Genomic DNA, 19,865 nt, shown 5'->3' with positions numbered 1-19,865 from the left:
TCCACAGAAAGCTCTCCTGGCTGAATCTATATTTGCATAAACAAGCTATGTTATGAAGCCACCCTACGATTTCCCGACAGGGTTATTTTGTTCTGTAAAAAGAGAAGGGGGCAGATGAGAGATACTGCAGTGGGGGAGGGGAGATTAAAAAGCGGTACTACTGTACGCGGTAGACAATTTGGTAACTGCTCGCGGAACGGGTCAGAGACTGGGGCAAAGGAATCTGGCTGAATTCCCAAACAGGGAGCTTCTGTGAGGAGGGAGCCTTGGAAGTTTAAGACACATATGACTGCCCACCACCCCCTGGCAGATCGCCGTCTCATGACATTCATTTCATGCCCTGCTAAGTTCTGGAGTCTCCTCCCCCCCCCACACATGGACCACCCAAGTATTCAGTATTCAGTATTCCCAGGGCTTCCCCAAACCCTGGATCTCACTTCCTGCCCTCGTTGCCTGTGGGGAAAGGAGAGGACTCCAGGACTCCTGGGTGAGGCAGAAGTGGTGATCCTTGCTGGGGTTCTGTAGCGCAGACGGAAGGTTTTGCCTCAAGTCTCGTTCTGTCTGTTGTTTTACGTCATTTAAAGGGACAAGTCCCAGACATTCTTTACTCTCATTAACGGCAGTTTGGTGGGCCTCCTGCCTCAGAAAGTGTTTGACTTTTCCTCAGTGGATTGTTCAGTCACCCAAAAAGATAGGAAAATAGTGCCATTAAAACAGGAGACTAGCCAGAGTCTATCAGTGAACCTTGGTGCCTGATTGGGGAAGGTGTAATACTCCTCCTCCTCAAGTTCATTCTGAGCCAGGACCAAAAAGAACACCTCATACAAGCAAACTCAGGATAAAACATTACCTTCTAGTTTTGCTGTAAAAGAATATAAGGACTACCAATCCTGGTTAACTCCTAGGTTCGTTTCTTTATAGGTCAATTTTCCTTCTTATAAAAAGGATTTTCTTAGTTTAAAAGAATGGAGAAGCCTGGAGTTAATCAGTGGAACAAGTTTGTTGCTATAAATAATAAGGAGGTCAGCATTTCTTTGCTGAATCTGAATCTTTTTTCTCTTGGCTTAATCACACATGATGCTTCAGCATAAAACTGTTACACGTCCTGCAGACGCTGAACACGACCGTGCGCACGAAGGACGTGGATTTAGAGTCTTTGCTGCGCCCAGAAACATTCCCTTCCTGGCTCTGGTGTGGTCAGTGCTTACTCTGCCGGTTAGACAGTAGAACGTCAGCAGCCACCTCACAGGATTCATACGCTTCTGCCACACATTCGTTGTTTTCTGGTTCTTGGTTCAGTGTTTACCTCTTACTAACACTTCCCCTCTTCCACACCCAAATGTGGAAGGAAGATGAAAACGTACTGCAGAGGAAGGTAAGGTGGTCTGATACGCAACCTCCGATTCTAATACGTCAGAATTTCGCAGGTAGGTTGTCAGACAAGTAACAGGTACCCAGTTCAACTCAGTTTCATGTCAATGGCAACTAATTTTTTACTATAAAAATAAGTATGTCCCAGGCAATATTTGGGACATCCTCAGGCAAAAAAATTATCCTTTGTTGGTCTGAAATTCAGATTTAACAGGACATCCCAGGGTCTCACTGTTATTTTCTAAATCTGGCAACCCTACTCAGGAGATTTTCTCCAAAAAACATGGATAGAACTTGCGTAGTCTCCACCGTAACACAAACAAAGAGTGTGAATTTGGTTGATGCTGGCAGAACACCATTTGGGACACTTCTCTGCGAAGCGAGGAGGTGTGTGGGCGGGGAGAGGGTGACTCATGGCAGCTGTGACTCCGCAGCGCGGTACGGGGGGGCGGATGGGCGGAAACGTGGCGTGGCATGATGCTGCGCCGGTCTCTCCCTGTGACCCCCGTCATCAGTTAATTTGGTATTTATTCAATACCCGTTTTGAGTCACACACATGATCTATGGGATATAGGGATGTAACGGTGACTAAGACATAACAGCTCGTACCTTCTCAGAGCGCACAGTCTGGCCAGAGACATGCACAGCCAACAGTTACGTTAGTACGTTAGTTACATCGCTGCACATCCAGTGTGAGCTTCCTGGTGGCTCAGTGGTGAGGAATCCGCCTCCATGCAGGAGGCGTGGGACTGTCCTGGTGGCTCAGTGGTGAGGAATCCGCCTCCATGCAGGAGGCGTGGGACTGAAGGCCCAGGTTTGAGGGTCACCCGCCCTGGATTCAGAGGGCAGCTCTGTCCCCTTAGCAGTGCAATCACAGGAGACTTATTTATCCACCTGGGGCCAAAACTCCCCTGACTATAATGCATGCGTGCATGCTCTGTTGCTTAGTCACGTCCAACTCTTGCAACCCTATGGACTGTGGCCCACCAGACTCCTCTGTCCATGGGATTTCCCAGGCAAGAACACTGGAGTGGGTTGCCATTTCCTTCTCCAGGGGATCTTCCCGACTCAGGGGTCGAACCTGCGTCTCCTGTGTCTCCCACATCAGCAGGCGGTTTCTTCACCACTAGTGTGGACACACTCATTCCTGCCTTCCTCACCAGCCTGTCGTTACAACACTCAGTGGCTTAGAATGGTGCTGGGCACCGGTACCGTCTGTCGCTGTTACATCAGAGTTAAAAGTTGGACATCTCTTTGCCCAGGTCCCTAGGACCATAGTCCCCTCTTCAAGGGGCTGAGGGAGACAGGAGGCTGAGGGAAGGACGCAAAACCAGCCAAATCAGAGGTGTCTTGTGGGCTTAGCAACTGGACCTGCCCTGGTAGAATTCTGGAACTCCAGGACCAAGCTTTTTCTTGTAGCTCCCATGCGGCTTTGACTGAGCAGGCTGAGCAGCTGTGAAGGGCAGGTAACACGGCCTCTCAGTAGAGGAAGCAAGGCAGCGGCATTTAAATCAAAACAGTGTGGGACCCACTGAGTGATGGAGCATGTCCTGTAGTGACGTGAGCAGGACTGATGAGTTACTTAAGCCAACAACAGTGCTTGCAAAGAGATGGAGGTGAGGTCAGCCCCGCCTCACCCCAGATTCTTGGTCTAAAACGGACCCCTCGAGCAAATGGGGATTTTCCTGGGAGAGGGAAGTGGAGTTGATGGTGGGGACCGTGCCTGGCCGCTCCTGCTGCTCCTGCTTCTGTCCTGGCCTCTGGTGCTGGCTGAGGGCTCTGGGCGTACGCCGTTCCCTCTGCCAGGGGCCTCCTCCCCTCTCCCCCAGTTAATTTCTAGTCGCCCTTCAGATCACAGCACAGCATCCTTTCCTCGGTCAAGCTTTCCTGACTGTCGTGGTAGATCTAGTCTACGGCCACACCACCCTGAACGCGCCCGATCTCGTCTGTCATGGTAGATCTAGTTTAGCAACCCCCTCCTTTTTTTTTTTTTTTTTTAGCACCAAATCCTTCCCTCTACCCTGTAGCACTTATCATAGTTGAAATTTTATGTTCACCTGTGGAATTACTTGTTTGGTGTCTCTCTCTCTTCATGACAACACATCACCCCAGGACTCAGTATCTGTCACAGGTCAGAGAAGGCGGGTTGATCACATTTTTCACAAGTAAATGCATACATCATAATACCTCCCTCCTATTTTCTGAAAAAGACAGCAAGCTAGTTGGTGGAGGGCACTTCCCCTTCAACCAGTCCTCGTTAATTTAATTACCACTTAGATCTAAAACAGCACCAGGTGTCCCAGACTGTTTGGAACATACATAAATGCAGAACTGCCTGAGCCCAGCCAGTTTGATCGCATTGTTGATACAAGGCAGAGGTTATTTTAAACCCTAGCTTTATGCGGTTTTATACACTCTTAAATGGAACTGGGATTATCCCAGGATCACCTGTCACAAAAGTCATTTCTATACATTGGCCCTTTAGCTCCTGATTCAAATGTAGAATCGGCTCCGTAAATGACTCCCTTTTAGTATCAAAAAAAGTCAGTACAGAAGATATTGGGTCTTGCGTCTGACAGTGAAGTTCAGTGATTTGTGAACTTTCTTCGGAGAGGTACTGTGCCGTGTGGGGAGAGCGCCAGGTCAGAGAGGAAAGTCCGATCTAAGGCCAGACTGTGCCCCTGGCTAGTCAGGCGGGTCACAGGCCTCGGTTTCCCGCTTCATGAAAATTCAGGCATGGGGCTGGATGGTCTCTAAGACTCTTTCCAACATCAGAAATACTCTGAAAGCTTTGAATGTTTCCACACTGTGTTTTTACTCTCAGACTTTTTTTTCCTTTTAATCAGAAAATGTAATCATAGATCTGACATCCCTGGGGATTTAAAGGGTTGTGTCATGAGCCCCTGGACCAAGGAGCGTTAAAATGAAGACGCGTACGATGACGAGGTTAGGCCAGGCGAGCCCAGCGTTAGAATTTTTCACCCGGTGCTCACTTGTGTCGAGATACAGAGACTGTAAGCCTCCCAGCTCTTCCCCTGCCCCGTGAGAGCATGGAAGTAACAGCCCAGTCGCCGAGGAGGGCAGATGGCCCCACGCTGCACGGCGGTCTGGCTGCTCAGAGAGGGGAGAGAAGGAGGAGGGGTGGGGAGACTGTGGGGAGGGGGGAGGCCCAGGCCCTGAACTAGTGGCGTTTGCGGTTCCCTGTCAGTTACCATCCACCCACTGGCATCTACTTTAGAGGAGGAGGCTGCGTCTACAAGTGGAGAAATGGGGCTTGTGATGGCTCCTCAGACCCAAACCTTTGTCCCGAGTGCCTTACACAAACCCTACAGATGTCAGATCTTTAGATGTCTGTAGACTACAGATGACTGTAGTCAGGGGTCCCTAGCCGCCAGGCCGAGGGCCGGGACCCGGCCGTGGCCTGCTAAGAACCAGGCCACACAGCAGGAGGTGAGCGGCGGTAGGCAAGTGAAGCTTCATCTGTACTTACAGCGACTCCCGGCGCCCGCACGGCTGCCTGAGCTCTGCCTCTTACCAGGTCAGCAGCGGCACCAGACTCTCATGGAAGCTAGAGCCCTGCTGCGAACTGGGCCCGCGAGGGTCTGGGTGGGGTGCTCCTTATGAGAGAGAGCCTCATGCCCGACGGCCTGAGCAGGGGCTGAGCCCGGGAGCTGAGCCAGCGGAGCCGCTGCAGACACCCGTGACCCTCAGCAGGGAGGTCCGACCGCACAGCGACCCAACAGATCAGTTGCTCGCAGACATGTCAAAACCCATGAGTGAGTAGCAAGCAAGTTGCGAAATTATTTCATGGCATATCACAATATAATAACAATAGAAATGAAGCGCAGAGTAAACGTAATGCACCTGAACCATCCCGAAACCTTGCCCCCAACCCCGGTCTGCGGGAAAATTGTCTTCCGCGAACCAGTCCTTGGGGCCAGCGAGGTTGGGGCCGCTGCCTGCAGTGACCTCTCAAGCAGAGTGAGAGCCGAACGTGAGCACTTCTCTTCAAAAGCAGATGTATTAGAACCCATCTTTCATTTCAGATTTTGGATCAGTAAGACAATACATCTTTATCTCATAAACAAACACGAGTGTGTTGCAGATGCACTTTCAGAACTTTTTTTTTGCGGAGACCACAGTCCAAAGAAGACCCATGGACTCAGCTCAGACTAACATTCTAACAGCCAAGCGCTCCTTTCCGTCACCTTGAGCCCTAATGTGTTACTTACATAAATATGATACATAATGGTTCTATATTTTTTGCAAAAGAGAAATATCTGAACTTTTCCCAAGATTTTAACACAAATCCACAACCACGTAGAATATTTGGAAAATACAGAAAGTTGTGAAAGGGGAAACTTAACATGCATAGCCTCAGCCCACGTTTGTAAAAAAGAGTTCTTTCGCTTTTGAAATCCTGCGATGATTAACATTTTTTGTAACTTTTATAGGGCGAGGAAAAGTCACCCGCCCCTTCAGCCAACCTCAAGTCAGACAAAGCCAACGTTCCGCTCCAGGAGCCCCAGGGGGCCGCCAAGAATTCTGCATCCGCTGAAACAGCGAAGGAGGGTGCGAAGGAAAAAGGGGGCCCCAGCTCTCTGCCTCTGGGCAAACTGTTCTGGAAAAAGGTAAGTCCTAGTCTCCAGATTAGGGGAGCCCCTGGGGCCGGGATGACTGCAGAGATGGCTTCTGGTTGGCTAGCCACGGAATTCAATGATGCATGGAGTTTCTTGTTCAAACTGACTCAACTCACCACTGAGCTGAAGACTTGTAACTCACTCCATGAGAAAAATGCAATGTCGTGTTGCAAGCATGTGTTTTGTGGGAAAGAAAAGGAAATGAACACATAGAATTTTACTTCTTGGAATTACTCCAGTTCGGGACAGAGGGCCATGGTCTTCCGTGAGTCGCCTTCTTTCTAGCGCGGGGGGTCCTCGGGTTTCTTCCCGCCCTGGCACCGTGGACCGCCTCGCGACGCTCCGTTCTTCCTCCCCGAGCCGCAGAGGCTCGGCCGGCAGCAGCCCGAGACCTCGCTCTCCCGTTGGAGAACACAGCCGTCAACCAGTTCCCCACCAGGGCCGGCACACAGCGTGCCCGGCGAGGGGAACTCGCAAACTGCTGTCTGCGTTCTCCCTGTAGAGTGGAGGTGCCGAGCGAGGAAGCGAGGTGGGCGCGCTGACTGGCGCTGAGAGCTATTCCGTGATCCTCCTGCTGAGCAAACCTCAGCTGCCACACGTGTCCAGAGCTCTTGCCTGCTTTAAATGTGGCCGAAGTTGAGCAAGAGGTCAGGGGAGGGGGACTGTGAAATAGAGCTGGAATCGCCCATTGAGCAAGTCCAATGGCACATCCCTGCGTCTTGGGGCACGGTGCCAGGAAGGCGGTGAGTACGGATGCCGCTGGGTGTTCGGTTTCTTCTCTTGTCCAGAATCCCGCGGGATTTCTGAAACCTTTTGCTGTTTGTTTTCCATTGTACCCAGAAATCTCTCTTCTGGGTTCTTCCCAGAACACAAGCACTGATACTTAACAAAAACTTTGAGCGATGTCACTTGGCAGATCCGTCCTAATTCTCCTTTCTCATTGATTTCTCTCTCTCTTTTTTCTTTAACAAAATATTTTATCAGCACTATAATGAAGGGAACAGTTTCCAAGCAAGTTACATCCATATACTGGTGGCAAGGGATAGATTTAAGTGGCTCATATTCAAACATTTTTACTTCAATAATTGTATGTATTATTCAAAATATATTAAGAAAAATAAAACTAGCACATTAAATAAGCTCAAGACTTAACATATATTTTGCTCAAGGTGAAGTTATATGTATTTAGTTTAAAAAAGTGATCCAAGGAGGGGGACCTCCCTGGCGTCCGGTGGTTAAGACTCTGTACTTCCAAAGCAGGGGGTGAGGGGTTAATCCCTGCTCAGGGAACAAGGATCCCTCATGCCACGGGCTGCAGCTGGAAAAAAAAGTTATCCAGGGAAAGAGTTATATAGTTAATGGTACTAATGCTAATAAGGAAATCAGTCCTGAATATTCATTGGAAGGACTGATGCTGAAGCTCCAATACTTTGGCCACCTGATGGGAAGAGCCAACTCTTTGGAAAGAAAAACCCTGATACTGGGAAAGATTGAGGGCAGGAGAAGGGGACGACAGAGGATGAGACGGTTGGATGGCATCACTGACTTGATGGACATGAGTCTGAGCAAACTCCGGGAGATGGTGAAGGACAGGGAAGCCTGGCGTGCTGCAGTCCGTGGGGTTGCAGGAGTTGGACGTGACTTAGCGACTGAGCAGTAACAATGCTGAGTAAACAGTGGTAGATTGGGGTCCCCCCAGGAGGCTGACGTGAAGACAGAGCTGATGTGTAGAATGTCTGTTGGAGGAAAACCGCTGTGGAGGAGAAAGGGCGTGGGGAGGAATGGGAGGGCAGAGGCTGCAGGGCCCGGGAGGAGCGCGCCGAAAGGCCTCGGGATGAGGGCGCTGCTGAGCGGGGCCCAAGCAGAGCTCACTCGGGGCGTCCTGTGTCGGGATCGCCAGAACTCTGCGCTCAGTCACTGCCGAGGAGCAGCGGGGGGAGCGCAGAGGTCGTGGGCACTGAAGTCGGGACCCTCAGAAGCTGCCCTGCCCGCAGGGAGATGGGAGCCTCTCGGCCACGGCTGCCGCAGACGGTGCATTGTCGTTCAGTCGCTCAGTCGTGTCCGACTCTGAGACCCCAGAGGACCCCAGGCTCCTCTGACCACGGGGTTCTCCAGGCAAGAATACTGGGGTGGGTTGCCATTTCCTTCCCCAGGGGGCCTTCCCGGCCCTAGGATCGGACCTGCGTCTCTGGCACTGGCAGGCAGCTTCTTTACCGCTGAGCCACAAGGGAAGCCCCACGGAGGGTGTGTACAATGGGGCCGAGACCACGCGGGAGGCTGGCGAACAGTGGAAGTTTGAGGAGCACCGACGTACGGGTTAAAATCTGCAGTCACATCAGACTCCGAGCCCCGGCCCACCTCCATGAGCCTCGGTTTCCTCGCCTGTGAAATGCAAGAGTCCCGCGACATGGAAGTGAGTGAGGACTAAGGGACGTGGGTGAAACCCCGACCCTGCGGCTCACACGGCAGCAGCCGAGGAGCCCGCGTCTCGCCCACGTGCGCGGAGGGTTGCGGCGTGGGTCAGGCCCACCCTGGCATCTCTGTGCCAGCCAGTCTGGGCAAGCTTCTAAACGTGAAAACCTCCCATGCTCTATCTTTCCTGATCTTTGGCATCTATGAGAGGTGGTCGGTTCCTCTTTGAAATTGCGGCTCTTCCCATTGAAAATAAGTCAGGACCCCTTGGCACTCATGTGCTCATTATTTCAGTCTCACTGGTTTTTCCCCGGCAGCTGCTTTCTTTCTTTAGTAGGTCATACAAACAGTGAAGTTAAGAGAAACTAAAAACCAAATCACCTCTAATCTTGTCTTTCCTTCTTGCATGCAGAGAAAACAGATCTGTATGGAAGTGATGGGGGTGTTCACTCATCCAACAGCCGTTTTAATCACTCTCTTTGTGCTAAGTTGTTTTTAATGTGTGTTTGTGTGCGTGTGTGTGTGTGTGTGTGTGTGTGTGCGTGTGTGTGTGCAGGTCCTAGGCATTGAAAAAATATCAGCGAACAGCTTGCTGCCCTCTAGTAGCTTCCATTCTCTTGGAGGAGCTTATTTCTTGTAGGAAACAAAATGGCAGTCTTTGTCTGTTTAAAATTAGAATAAGATTTGGTTATAAAACCATTCTTGTAAAATTTTCGAGAACAAAGAGAAACACTAGAAAATTCTGATATTTCCAGTAACTCTAAGCTTGCTTTCTTTTAATTGAGAAGCTTTTAAATAAACAAATTTCGAAGTCTCTAAGTCTGCAATTAGGAACATCAGAAATGAAATTTTCCCCTACAGGCTGTCAGTATGAAATTATACATTATTTTGATTTATAGTCTTGATTGCTAAAGTAGTTCTTATTATAAACAAAAATAACCTTTGAGGAAATTAATTGCACATTTTGTTGTGCTTGCCAAAAAGATGTTTAAGTCCAGTTATGTGGACTAACTGCACCCTTTCAGAGTAGTTGGGATACTGTTTGCTCTGTGACTTTTTGTGCTCGCAAAAGTTATTTACTCTGGGTTTCTTTTTCCTCATTTGTTGAGTGAAAAGATTGCAATAGCTGATATTAAAAAACCTTGGGGATGGCAAGTTGGCATAACAGCCAGAATCAGAAAGATGGGGTTCTGTAACTTTAGGCAAATTATTTGACCCCTCGGAGCATTTATTGTCTGTACTGTAGGGACTGTGTCTGTCTCACGGCGTTGTGCTGAGAATCGTCACTTACATGGAGAGCGTCTGAGACAGAGTGAGTGCTCCGGGAACAATGCTCCTCTCATTTCTCCCGGTACGACATCGCTGGTTACCGTCTAAACATCCAAGTGCGGCTTCTGGAGCCCCCAGCTCACGAGGTGCAAAGGGAAGGTCAGGCTCATCTGCTGCCATCGAAAGACTTGAAATCCACTCGGAGGGACAGCCTATGTATTAATACACGCACGCCTGTGTGTGCGCGGGCCTGCACGCGGTTGGTAAAGGATGCATTTATTTGGAGTATCTTCAAAATGGCTCTTTTCCTACTTTCCTTTGGGGGAGACAAATGATGAAGTAGAAAAACAGTGTGAGCTCTGAAGCCAAAGAGACACAATCAAATCTCAGCTCTGACAGGGACTGTCTATTTGAATGTGAGCAAAGAATATAAACCCTCTAAGCCTCCCTTTCCTCAGCTCTGAAAATAGGAAGTGATACCTACCTTTCATGATCTGGGGGAGGAGTTGGAAAATGGATACAAAGTGACTGGCATTTGATGAGTGATAGCTTCATTCCCAAATAGGCAAGTGTGGAATCTAATATTAACCTGTGGAGTGCAGGTTACAAATGCTGCCGGTGTTTAGACAAGGGGGCAGCCAGGGTGGGTCCAAGTAGACTAAGAGAACTTAAACATTCCTCTGACTCACATGGGTTATTTGTTTCAAAACCAGAGTCCCAGAATCCACTGGGATCTGGTTCAGAAAGCCCAGCCTAGGGGCTTCCTCAGTGGTCCAGTGGCTAAGACTCCACACTCCCAGTGCCGGGGGCAGGGGTTTGATCCCTGGTCCGGGAACTAAGATCCCGCCTGCTGCACGGTGCAGCCAAAAAATACATAAATAAACCAAGAAAAGGCTGGCCTAGGTCTGGATAACTATGGAAGCACTTGAAAGACGGGCCTTAAGCATTCAGACCTGATAGAAAAGGTCTTCCTTAAGATCCACCGTGAAGTCAGTGAACGCAGGACATCCGCCACGTGATCCAGGTGGTGCTTCTGGAAGACCCGGTAGCAACAGGCTGTCTGCTGGCTTAAGTGCTGCCGCGTGACAGCATTTTAAGGGAATGTTCCTTTAAGGACCGCGGGGCTCTTTAAAGGAGAGGTGCTCTTGTAAATCAAGCTTATATGATAAGTACATGTGCTGTTTAGATCCTTATGCTCAGCAATATAAATGTCCAAACCAGATCCTTTAGATTTAAAACCGGGTTTTTGTCGTTGTTAACGAAGCTGGACAACATTTAAACTCACTAGATAACAGCCGGATGTCCAGTTGGTTGAAAAGGAGGGAAGTGTTTCTGGTTTTGAGGTTTGGATGAGAGTCCCACGCTTGGGGTGTTTGCTCACCAGCCCCACGCCTGATCGTGTTCCTCCGACTGAGGGACTTGACAGCTCTGGTGTGCTGAGACGGACCTTGCATTCTGGAGTCATTCTGTCTTCACTCACCTTGAAGTGAGTTGCGGTGCCCTCCGATTCTCCTTCCTGTCTGAACCCCCTTCCCGCACATATTCCCAACGTGGAAGAGTTAGTCGTCTCTCCTCTTCCTCCACCAGAGCATACTCCCTGGCAGTGGAAATCATGAACTGGAATCTGGTCCTGCTGGGTCCTCAGCCCGTAGGCTTTTGCCATGTGGAAAAGAGGAGGAGAAAAAGCAGAAGTTGTTGGATGACTTTGTCTGTCATTGTGTATTGAACATGGAAACCATGCTGGTTACAGATATACATTAAATGTGAGCTCCAGGATGTCAGCTTTGAAGGAAAATTAGAGACACACCTCAAACTTCAAAGGGAGGCATGGTTTTAGAATAAAAGCTAAAGTTTAATAGGTATTGGAACAGAGGCCTAGAAGTTACAGGGGGTCTGCTTCCATTTTGCAAACTGACATGGAATACTAATGCAAAAATATATATATTAGCCTGCTGCCTGACACATAGCCCAATAATGTGGGGTTTTATTATTATCTTTGTTAGTATTACTGTTTTTCTTCAGTTTTGTAGAGTTGCATCTGAGGCATGTTCACAAGATGGGGAGAAGCAGGCCAACAAAGAATGTTTACTAGAGGATCAAAACCACATGCAAGAAGCTGTCTTTCGATCGGTGTCTGGAATCTGGCCTCAGGCCTGTTTATTCAGAGTTTTTATTTGTAACTTGGTCAATAAACTGTGAAGCACATTGATCAAGTTTATGATCTGGGTGGGCTCATTAATGCAATCCAAAATATAAGCAATAAGGATCTCAAAATACTGGCACAATGGGCTGAGGTTAGGATGTCCTGGACTTTTTGTTTAATGAAGTTCAATGTGCCACTGTTCTGATGGAAGCAAGTCGTCACATATTTTAAGAGTCACGCCATCCTGTTACCCATTCCAATGCTGGAACCTAATATAACCCAAGAGCAGTGTTAGAAATGTCTCTCCCAAGGATTCAGGAGCAACCATGTGTCTGGGCCAGATATAAGGGAATTTTAAAAGCAACATGATATTAATCAAGAAAAGTTTTTTACAATGTATTTTATTGAAGCTAATTTCTGCTAAACAGCAAAGTGGCTCAATTAGACATGTGTCCTTGGTGGCTGAGACGGTAAAGAGTCTGCCTACAATGTGGAAGACCCAGGTTCAATCCCTGGGTCAGAAAGATCCCCTGGAGAAGGGAATGGCTACCCACCTTCGTGTTCTTGCCTGGCGAATTCCATGGACAGAGGAGCCTGGTGGGCTACAGTCGACGGGGTTGCAAGGGGTTGGACGCAGCTGAGCGACCAACATTTTCACTTTCATGTTATACATTCTTTATCATATTCTTTTCCATTACAGTGTATCACAGGATCTAGAATATAGTCCCCTGAGCTATTGAGTAGGACCTCATTGTTTCTCTGTTCTCTGTGTAATAGTGTCCATCTGCCAGTCCCAAACTTCTTATCCGTCCCGCCCACCCCTGCTCCCTCTTGGCCACCACAGGTCTCTCTCTGTGTCTGTGAGGCTGTTTCTGTTTCATTGATAAGTTCGTTTGTGTCATATTTTAGATCCCACAATAAGTGATATCACATGATGTTTATCTCTGTCTGACTTATTTCACTTAGTGTGATAATCCCTAGGTCCGTCTCTTGTTGCAGACGGCAGTGTTTCATTCTTTTTATGACTGAGTAGCATTTCAGTGTGTGTGTACTACATCGTCTTTATCCGTTCATCTGTTGATGGACATTTAGATCTCTTCCCTGTCTTGACTATTGTGAATAGTGCTTCTGTGAATATAGGGTGCATGTATCTTTTTGAATTAGAATTTTGTCTGCATATATGCCCGGAAGCGAGATTCCTGGGTCATATAACAACCCTGTTTTTAGTTTTTGAGGAAGCTCCACACTGTTTCCATAGGGGCTGCACCAGGGTACATTCCCATCAACAGCAGGGGGATTCCCTAAGAAAAGCCTTTAAGTAGCTCAAATAGGCCTAGATGAAGCCGCTTCCCAGCATCCGCAAAAAGCCCGTCCATTCATGAGCACATACTCTGTGCAAGCGCTGTGCTTCACACATCTCACCGTAACACCAGCCGTTCCACCACTGAAGCAGGTGAATCCACACGCCTACTCACCCCGTTCAGATACTTCTGGGACTCTAAGAAAGAGATCATGGCTCCGCTGAGGCCTCTCTGTGTTCCTCCTGGTGATCACTCACAAACCACCCCCACTGCCCCCAGAGCCACCAAGGAGAAGGTCCACGCTACTCACCCACGCCTTGCTGATGTCCTCGGAGCCTGCCGCCTCTCCCCTGCCCCTCGAGAGGCGGTGGAGAAAACTGTGTGAAGCTCAGCTCCGGGAGCAGCTGCTCGGGGCAGCCCATTTCTCCCCAGGGCACGCCCAGCTCTCGGGCAGCTGAGCTGGGTTGGCTAAGGGGCTCTCCAACCCCCGGCATCCTCCCCAATACTTCCCCTGCAGGACACTGGCTCTCCCGGAGTCCTGACTTTCATGGATGAGTTCTCTTCCCATTTCTTAAAATTTTTATTTCTGCTCCTCCCGTACCCCCTCACTTCTGGAAAAGACTGTAGACACCTGAAGCCTCATTGCAGCATAGTTCAAGTTGTTCTTCCCGTCAGAGACCTTGCAGCGTCTCTGACGCCCGTGGAAAGGAAGGTCCTGGCGTCTGCGCTGGGAGGAGCTGCCCTGTGGCCGGACCCCAGCCCCCAGACTAGATAAGACTTAGCTCTGCCTCGGGCGTGCCTCTCCCTTCACAGGTGGTATTGTGAGTGTCCCTTAGAACAACCGTCCAGTCGCCCACGTTTGCTTTGTGAACGGAGGCTCAGAGAGACGGGGTTGACTCGCCCGAGGCTGCAAGGCACAGCAGTGAGTTTGAACCTGACTCCACGGTCCGAGATGCTCGGGACTTGGGCTCTGAGCAGGCTGTCGTATGCGTGTCGAACCCTAACGGGAAACGAACCTGGTGTCTCTCTACCCATTTGGGGTCCTTCTGCTAACCGGTTGTGTCAACTTACCCCAACTTTAAGGTTGTGCCATAAGCAGTGTGCAAACGTACAGCAAAGTGCAGGATGGTTTTGAATGGCTCCGGGAGACAACTCGAAACATTTAATCCCTCACGTAACACAAAGTTACCTTCTTTCCACTCTGTTCCATTTCCTCTGGTGACATTAATTATAAGATCTCTTCTTGGTATTAAGAAGCTTTTTGTTGTTGTTGTTGTGTTAACACTTGCTGATCTCTCTTTTTAACAAAGAGTTAAAAATAATTAGAATTTGATGAGCACCGTTACACATTGCGGTTGGTTTTAGTACATTCTTCTGGTTACGGGGAGGACGTTGATAGACATTCATGTTAAGCTGTTTTCTTTTTTTTTTTTTTAAGCTGTTTTCTTTTAAAATACATTTGTTTAAGTGAAAAGATAGTCAACATAAAGAAAACTATCAAGTAAATACAGATGGTACACGGACAGGTCAAGAATTGTGAAAACAGTGTGCAAGTTACTTTGAGAAATGGTCCACTGGACTAATTCTCAACTTAAGGAGTGTTTTGCTGGGTATTATACCTTTATAGCTTTAAAGGGGCTTCCCTGGTGGCTCAGAGGTTAAAGCGTCTGCCTGCAATGCAGGAGACCTGGGTTCGATCCCTGGGTCGGGAAGATCCCCTGGAGAAGGGAATGGCAACCCACTCCAGTATACTTGCCTGGAGAATCCCATGGACGGAGGAGCCTGGTGGGCCACAGTCCACGGGGTCGCAAAGAGTCGGACACGACTGAGCGACTTCGCTCACTCACGCACTCATAGCTTTAAAGTAAGAGACAGCAGTTTCTTTCAGAACAGACAGTATTTATAACACCAGCTCCCGAAACATTAGAAGGATCAGGATGCGCGGAGCCGTAATGAAGATGCCAGAAACCTCGCTGTCCGGAGGCGTCCCTTCCGCATCTCAGCCTCACCTGCCCTCAGTTCTCAGCTTCCTCTGGAAAACAATGAGCCGTCAAAGGCCAAGAACTTTCCCAACACAGGAAACCAAGGCACGGACTAGTCTCCTTCCAACCCCCTGGGACAGCAGAGATAGCCTGGAAAGCCAGAAGTGCTGTTCTTACATGGTGGGAGGGTTTTTTTCAGCTCAATGTAGGCAGTATATTGACTCTTGAAACTTTTGTGGGTCAGGTTTGAGGGAATCTGCTTAAAATATCATTTAATTCTTTGCCTTTCCATAGGATTAAATAGTACCCGAGAGGTCTCGGGAGGAAGGGGTGTGGTTGCGAGACAGCTACACTACTGGCAATCGCTTCTGAATGGTCTATGATTTTCCAACAATCAGAAGCTTCCAGAAAACCCACAATCCATTCTAGGGACATTTTTCTGTGCTCAGGTAAGCTTTAGTGTGAGAAGAAGATAAGTAGAAATTAGTGGTCCAATCTGAAGGTCTCATCTAGAGAGAAAACTCTGGTAGAAGAGAAAGAAGCTCACACAGTTACCAAAAACTGTCTTTGATCCTTCAGGTCATCACGGCAGGGGGAACTGGCTCTTGGAACCGTTTCCATCATTTCCTAGTCGTATCACCCTAATCAAGTGGCTCCAGCTGTCTGTACTTTTGTTTCTTGCTGTGTCAGTGAAGACGGGCGTACTGTCCGCTTGGGACCACTTTAAGTCAGATGATGTTCACAAAGCGCCAAATGAAGAGGATGTGTTTGTGAATGTCAGCTTCCCTTCTCTCTCACACTGCATGTTTTCAAGGTAAAAATAAAGGCAGAGCTTGGGACAAAATCGACATCAATGGGGCTTCCTTGATGGCTCAGTGGTGAAGAATCCGCCTGCCAGTGCAGGAGACACAGGTTCAATCCCTGAAGATCTCACAGGCCTCAGAGCAACTACTGAGCCTGTGCTCTAGAGCCCAGGAGCCAAGCCTCTGAGCCCACGTCCCACAGCTGCTGAAGCTCACGATCCGCCACAAGCGAAGCCACTGCAGGGAGAAGTCCTGGCCCCTGCTCGCGGCGAGTGAAGAGAAGCCGGAGCGCAGCAGCAGAGAGCCAGCACAGGCAAAAAGAAAGAAACAAACACCGACAGAGACAGAGCTCTTGCCCTGGAGGCCAAGAGAGGAAATGCAAGGGTCTGTGGACACTGGCAGCCCGCTCCAGTGTTCTTGCCTGGAGAATCCCAGGGACAGAGGAGCCTGGTGGCTACAGTCCACAGGGTCGCCAAGAGTCGGAGACGACTGAGCGATGACACTTACTTATGAACACCCCGGAGTTATTTGTAAAATATTTTGTTCAAGCTTACTTTTCTGGGAAGAGAGTCCAGCTCTGACAAGTGAGTCTCTCAATGGCCCGTAAACATCAACCACCCACCCCAAAATGCGTCAGAACAACTGCAAGAAATGGAGCTCGGCAAACCGATAGGACGATTGTGACATTGACCTTTGATAGAATTTGGTAATACCTCTATCTAGGACAGGACCAAGATGCTAGAATTACTGCAGGGATTAACAGGGTTTGAAGCTGGCTATGCTGGACCCCAGCCCCCGTGCCCTCCACGGAAGTACTTTAACCAGACTGCTCTTTGGCACAATGACCTTGGCCCACATCGAAGGCTGGTAAGAAGCAGCTTCAGATGCTGGCCACCGCCCGACGATCAGGATAAGGCTGAGGACCCTGCTTATCACTTCAGTGCCCGCTTCCTCTCAGAGGATCACGGGATGGATTGCTCTGGACATATTACCAGAATTTTCCTGAGCAGCTTGTGCGTCTTACCCAACAGTGACTATCTCGTGTGACATATCGTAGGTCCCTCTTTTCAACAGCTACCAGGAACTGTCAAGGCAAAGGTGTTATTACTACTTGCCCACAGCCAAGAGCGTCGTTGTGTTTCTGTAACATCCCCTCATCACTCCATTTGTATTCAGGCTGAATCTGTATGTTTATTGTTCCTTCGTTGCATTTTAAAATACATAATTTAATTTACACTGTTTATGTTTGTATAAACCTCGTTTGAGTTCTTCTTGGAACAAGGTGGCATAAGCAATGTCCAAGAATGGCACCAGAAAGCCGTTAGCCCTGGTTTTGGTAACATACTAACTCTTGCTTTTGTTTTTATCTTCCCTTCAGTCAGTTAAAGAGGATTCAGTCCCCACAGGTGCAGAGGAGAATGTAAGTTACACATGAAATGACAGAATCATTCCATAGTCATCTCTGGTGTGATGAACCCCTGGGCATGTCAGCTCTGGGGTTATGGGTTCTTGCATGCTCCAAGTGTGATTCACCCACTGTAGACTCTTTCACCCTTTCACGTGATTAGTGACCATGGGGAAATAACTCTGGAACAATAGTTGTAACACCCATTGAATCAATGCAGATAAAATGCAGAATCAGAGCACACATTTTTAGCATTTGTTACCGTTTAGGGGCTGAAAGAGTCTACTCAACCTAAGAACATCTTGCCACTTCCTTAAGGGACATGATGCTGCACTCTCTGCTTCATTTTACTTTGATTGCTCTTTTGCCTTTATTTCCATGGCAACCTAGATTCTCTACTAACCGTGGGTGGTACTCAGGGCAGGTAGTTGCACCAGGCATCAGAGCATATTGCTGCAATAGATGCTGTGAGACATTCTCTCGGGCAGGAGAGCTGACTCCTCGGGTCTACACTTGACAGACACAAGTTGAACCTCACTCTCTTTGGGGCCTTTAATTTCCAAGAGTGATGGTCAAGACTTTCAAGACAGTGCATTCGTGTCTAAGAAGATGGCTCCGTGTAAGCCATCACACAGATGTATCATTACAAAACATCTTCCAGGGAGATGAACAAATTGGCTTTGTGAGTGTCAGACCCAAAGCAGCAGCTGTCTGCTCTAAAAGAAGTGCAGTCTTTGGAAAAAATGTTATAAGTGGGCTATGTAAGTTCACAGCTCCTTAAGATAGAAACTGATCGCTATTATTTGGCCAAAGCAAAATATGTTTGGCTCTTCCGCGGTGTCTCTTGTTTGCTTGCCATGGACGGGGCTTGTGTTTTCACTTTTATTTAATTGCTGGAACTGAGCAGAAGTTGAAAATCCAAATATGTCCAGAAATGTTGTCTGTGATGAGTAAAAATTGGAATGGCTATGTCGTGATTCTCGTTGGGAGAGAGCGCTTTGGAATCTGCGTTGTTGCTGCCGTTGCTTCTTTCTCTCTCCTCCCTCCCTCCTTCCTGTCTCCCTCTTTTCCTTCTTCCTTACTTCTCTCTCTCCCCTCCTTCTCCCTCCCCCTTTCTGGAGCCAAATTTACTAGCTCGTAAACCTCAGGACTCTTGTAATTCCAGAAAATTCTCATGAGTTTACTGGTTATTTTCTAGAAAACCTAACTCTCTATTGCAGCACCCTACAAGGGGGAACTCCATGAGTCTTCTTCCCAGGAACTTTAAATTTAAAAGCTGCAGGTTAAATCCAAAGCATCTGTTAGCTTCCAAGTTCCGTGTTTTTTGAAGTGAAACGTCTTCTCGTATGTCTGTGTGTAGTTGCCTATCCGAGGAATCCCGTGTGTCTTGCAGCTTGCATATGCAAATGCAGAGTAGATCTCTAACAGGCAAATAGACAGGGCCTCACTTTCTACTGTGAAATTTAGAACAGAAAAATAACATGAATTAGAGTTAAATGACTGATACCAAAAGATAACACAAAATCAGATAGAGATGCAAGTGAACGCAAAATATTTTTTCAAGAAAATAAAGAAGCATTTTTAAATGCTTTAAATTGCTTAGCCCTACCAATAATGTTCTCATTTTAAGATTCCACATTTCATCTCTAATTGACTACTAGTTGAAAAGAATAAGGTAAATACGTTGTGATCTTGGCCCCATCGCCCCAGGCTGTGCTGCCTTTTGGACCTCAGTTTCCTCGTCTCTTAAATGGCCATAATATGACCCACCCCTTGTAAGGGTTCTTGTGAGAATTACATGATTAATGCCTGAAGCACAAAAGAACTCAGTAATTCAGGGGTTGGCAAACTCTAGTTCACGGGCCAAATCTAGCCCATCACCTGTGTTTATATGACCCACGAGCTGAATAAGAATGGTTCTTACAGTTTGAATGGTTGGGGAAAAAAAGAAGAAGAAGATTTTGTGATATATGAAAATTATACTAAATTCAAATTTCGGCGTTTATAGATACAGTTTTATTAGAACACAGACACCTTCCTTCCTGTGCCGAGTTCGTGCTGCAAGGGCAGAGTGGAGTCACCCCAGGGCCTTGCAGGAACGTCAGTGCACATGTGGCGTGACGTCAGGAGGCGGGCGCCTCCCAGCCATCAGGGTTTCTATTTCCTTGTGAAATTACACAGCTCACAGCTGACTCCGTGTCCACAGGGAGTGAAGAGGCATGGAAAACAATCAATTAGTTTAGTTTCCTTCTCCTGAGTAAAAGAGGTGGTGTCAGAGCACTGGACTGTACTCTAAACTTTCAGAATGGGACAAATAGGTGTCATTTAACCATATTACAAGAGCCTTTTCACTCGCGACTTCTTACGGCTAAAATGTGGTTGAGTTTACTTTTAAAAAGTATCTCTACCACGAGTTCCCAAAATTGATCTATCAACCAGCGCAAATAAGAGGGATTTCAAATTTTTTCATGAAAAGAAAAATAAGGTTTTTGAAACCAATTAACTCTTTTCATAGAATGAACCTCTGGTTCTATCAGGG

The 19,865-nt window shown here is 48.0% G+C and overlaps 1 protein-coding gene across 7 annotated transcripts in view; it reads left to right on the top strand.

Annotated features, from left to right (window-relative positions):
- Window positions 1–19,865, top strand: part of BCAS1 (brain enriched myelin associated protein 1) — a 98,563-nt gene that overhangs the window by 58,325 nt on the left and 20,373 nt on the right. For 4 of the 7 annotated variants that reach the window (XM_043479182.1, XM_043479181.1, XM_043479180.1 and 1 more), the window contains 2 exons: window positions 5,826–6,002; window positions 17,300–17,341. In XM_043479182.1, coding sequence (XP_043335117.1) covers window positions 5,826–6,002; window positions 17,300–17,341 — 219 coding nt within the window. The remainder of the gene's footprint in view (window positions 1–5,825; window positions 6,003–17,299; window positions 17,342–19,865) is intronic. The other 3 variants (XM_043479186.1, XM_043479184.1, XM_043479183.1) reach the window with 1 other exon arrangement.

The sequence above is a fragment of the Cervus canadensis genome, chromosome 10 (genome assembly GCF_019320065.1).
Source record: "Cervus canadensis isolate Bull #8, Minnesota chromosome 10, ASM1932006v1, whole genome shotgun sequence".
Lineage (NCBI taxonomy): Eukaryota > Metazoa > Chordata > Mammalia > Artiodactyla > Cervidae > Cervus > Cervus canadensis.
This window is presented reverse-complemented; position numbering and strand designations above follow the sequence as displayed.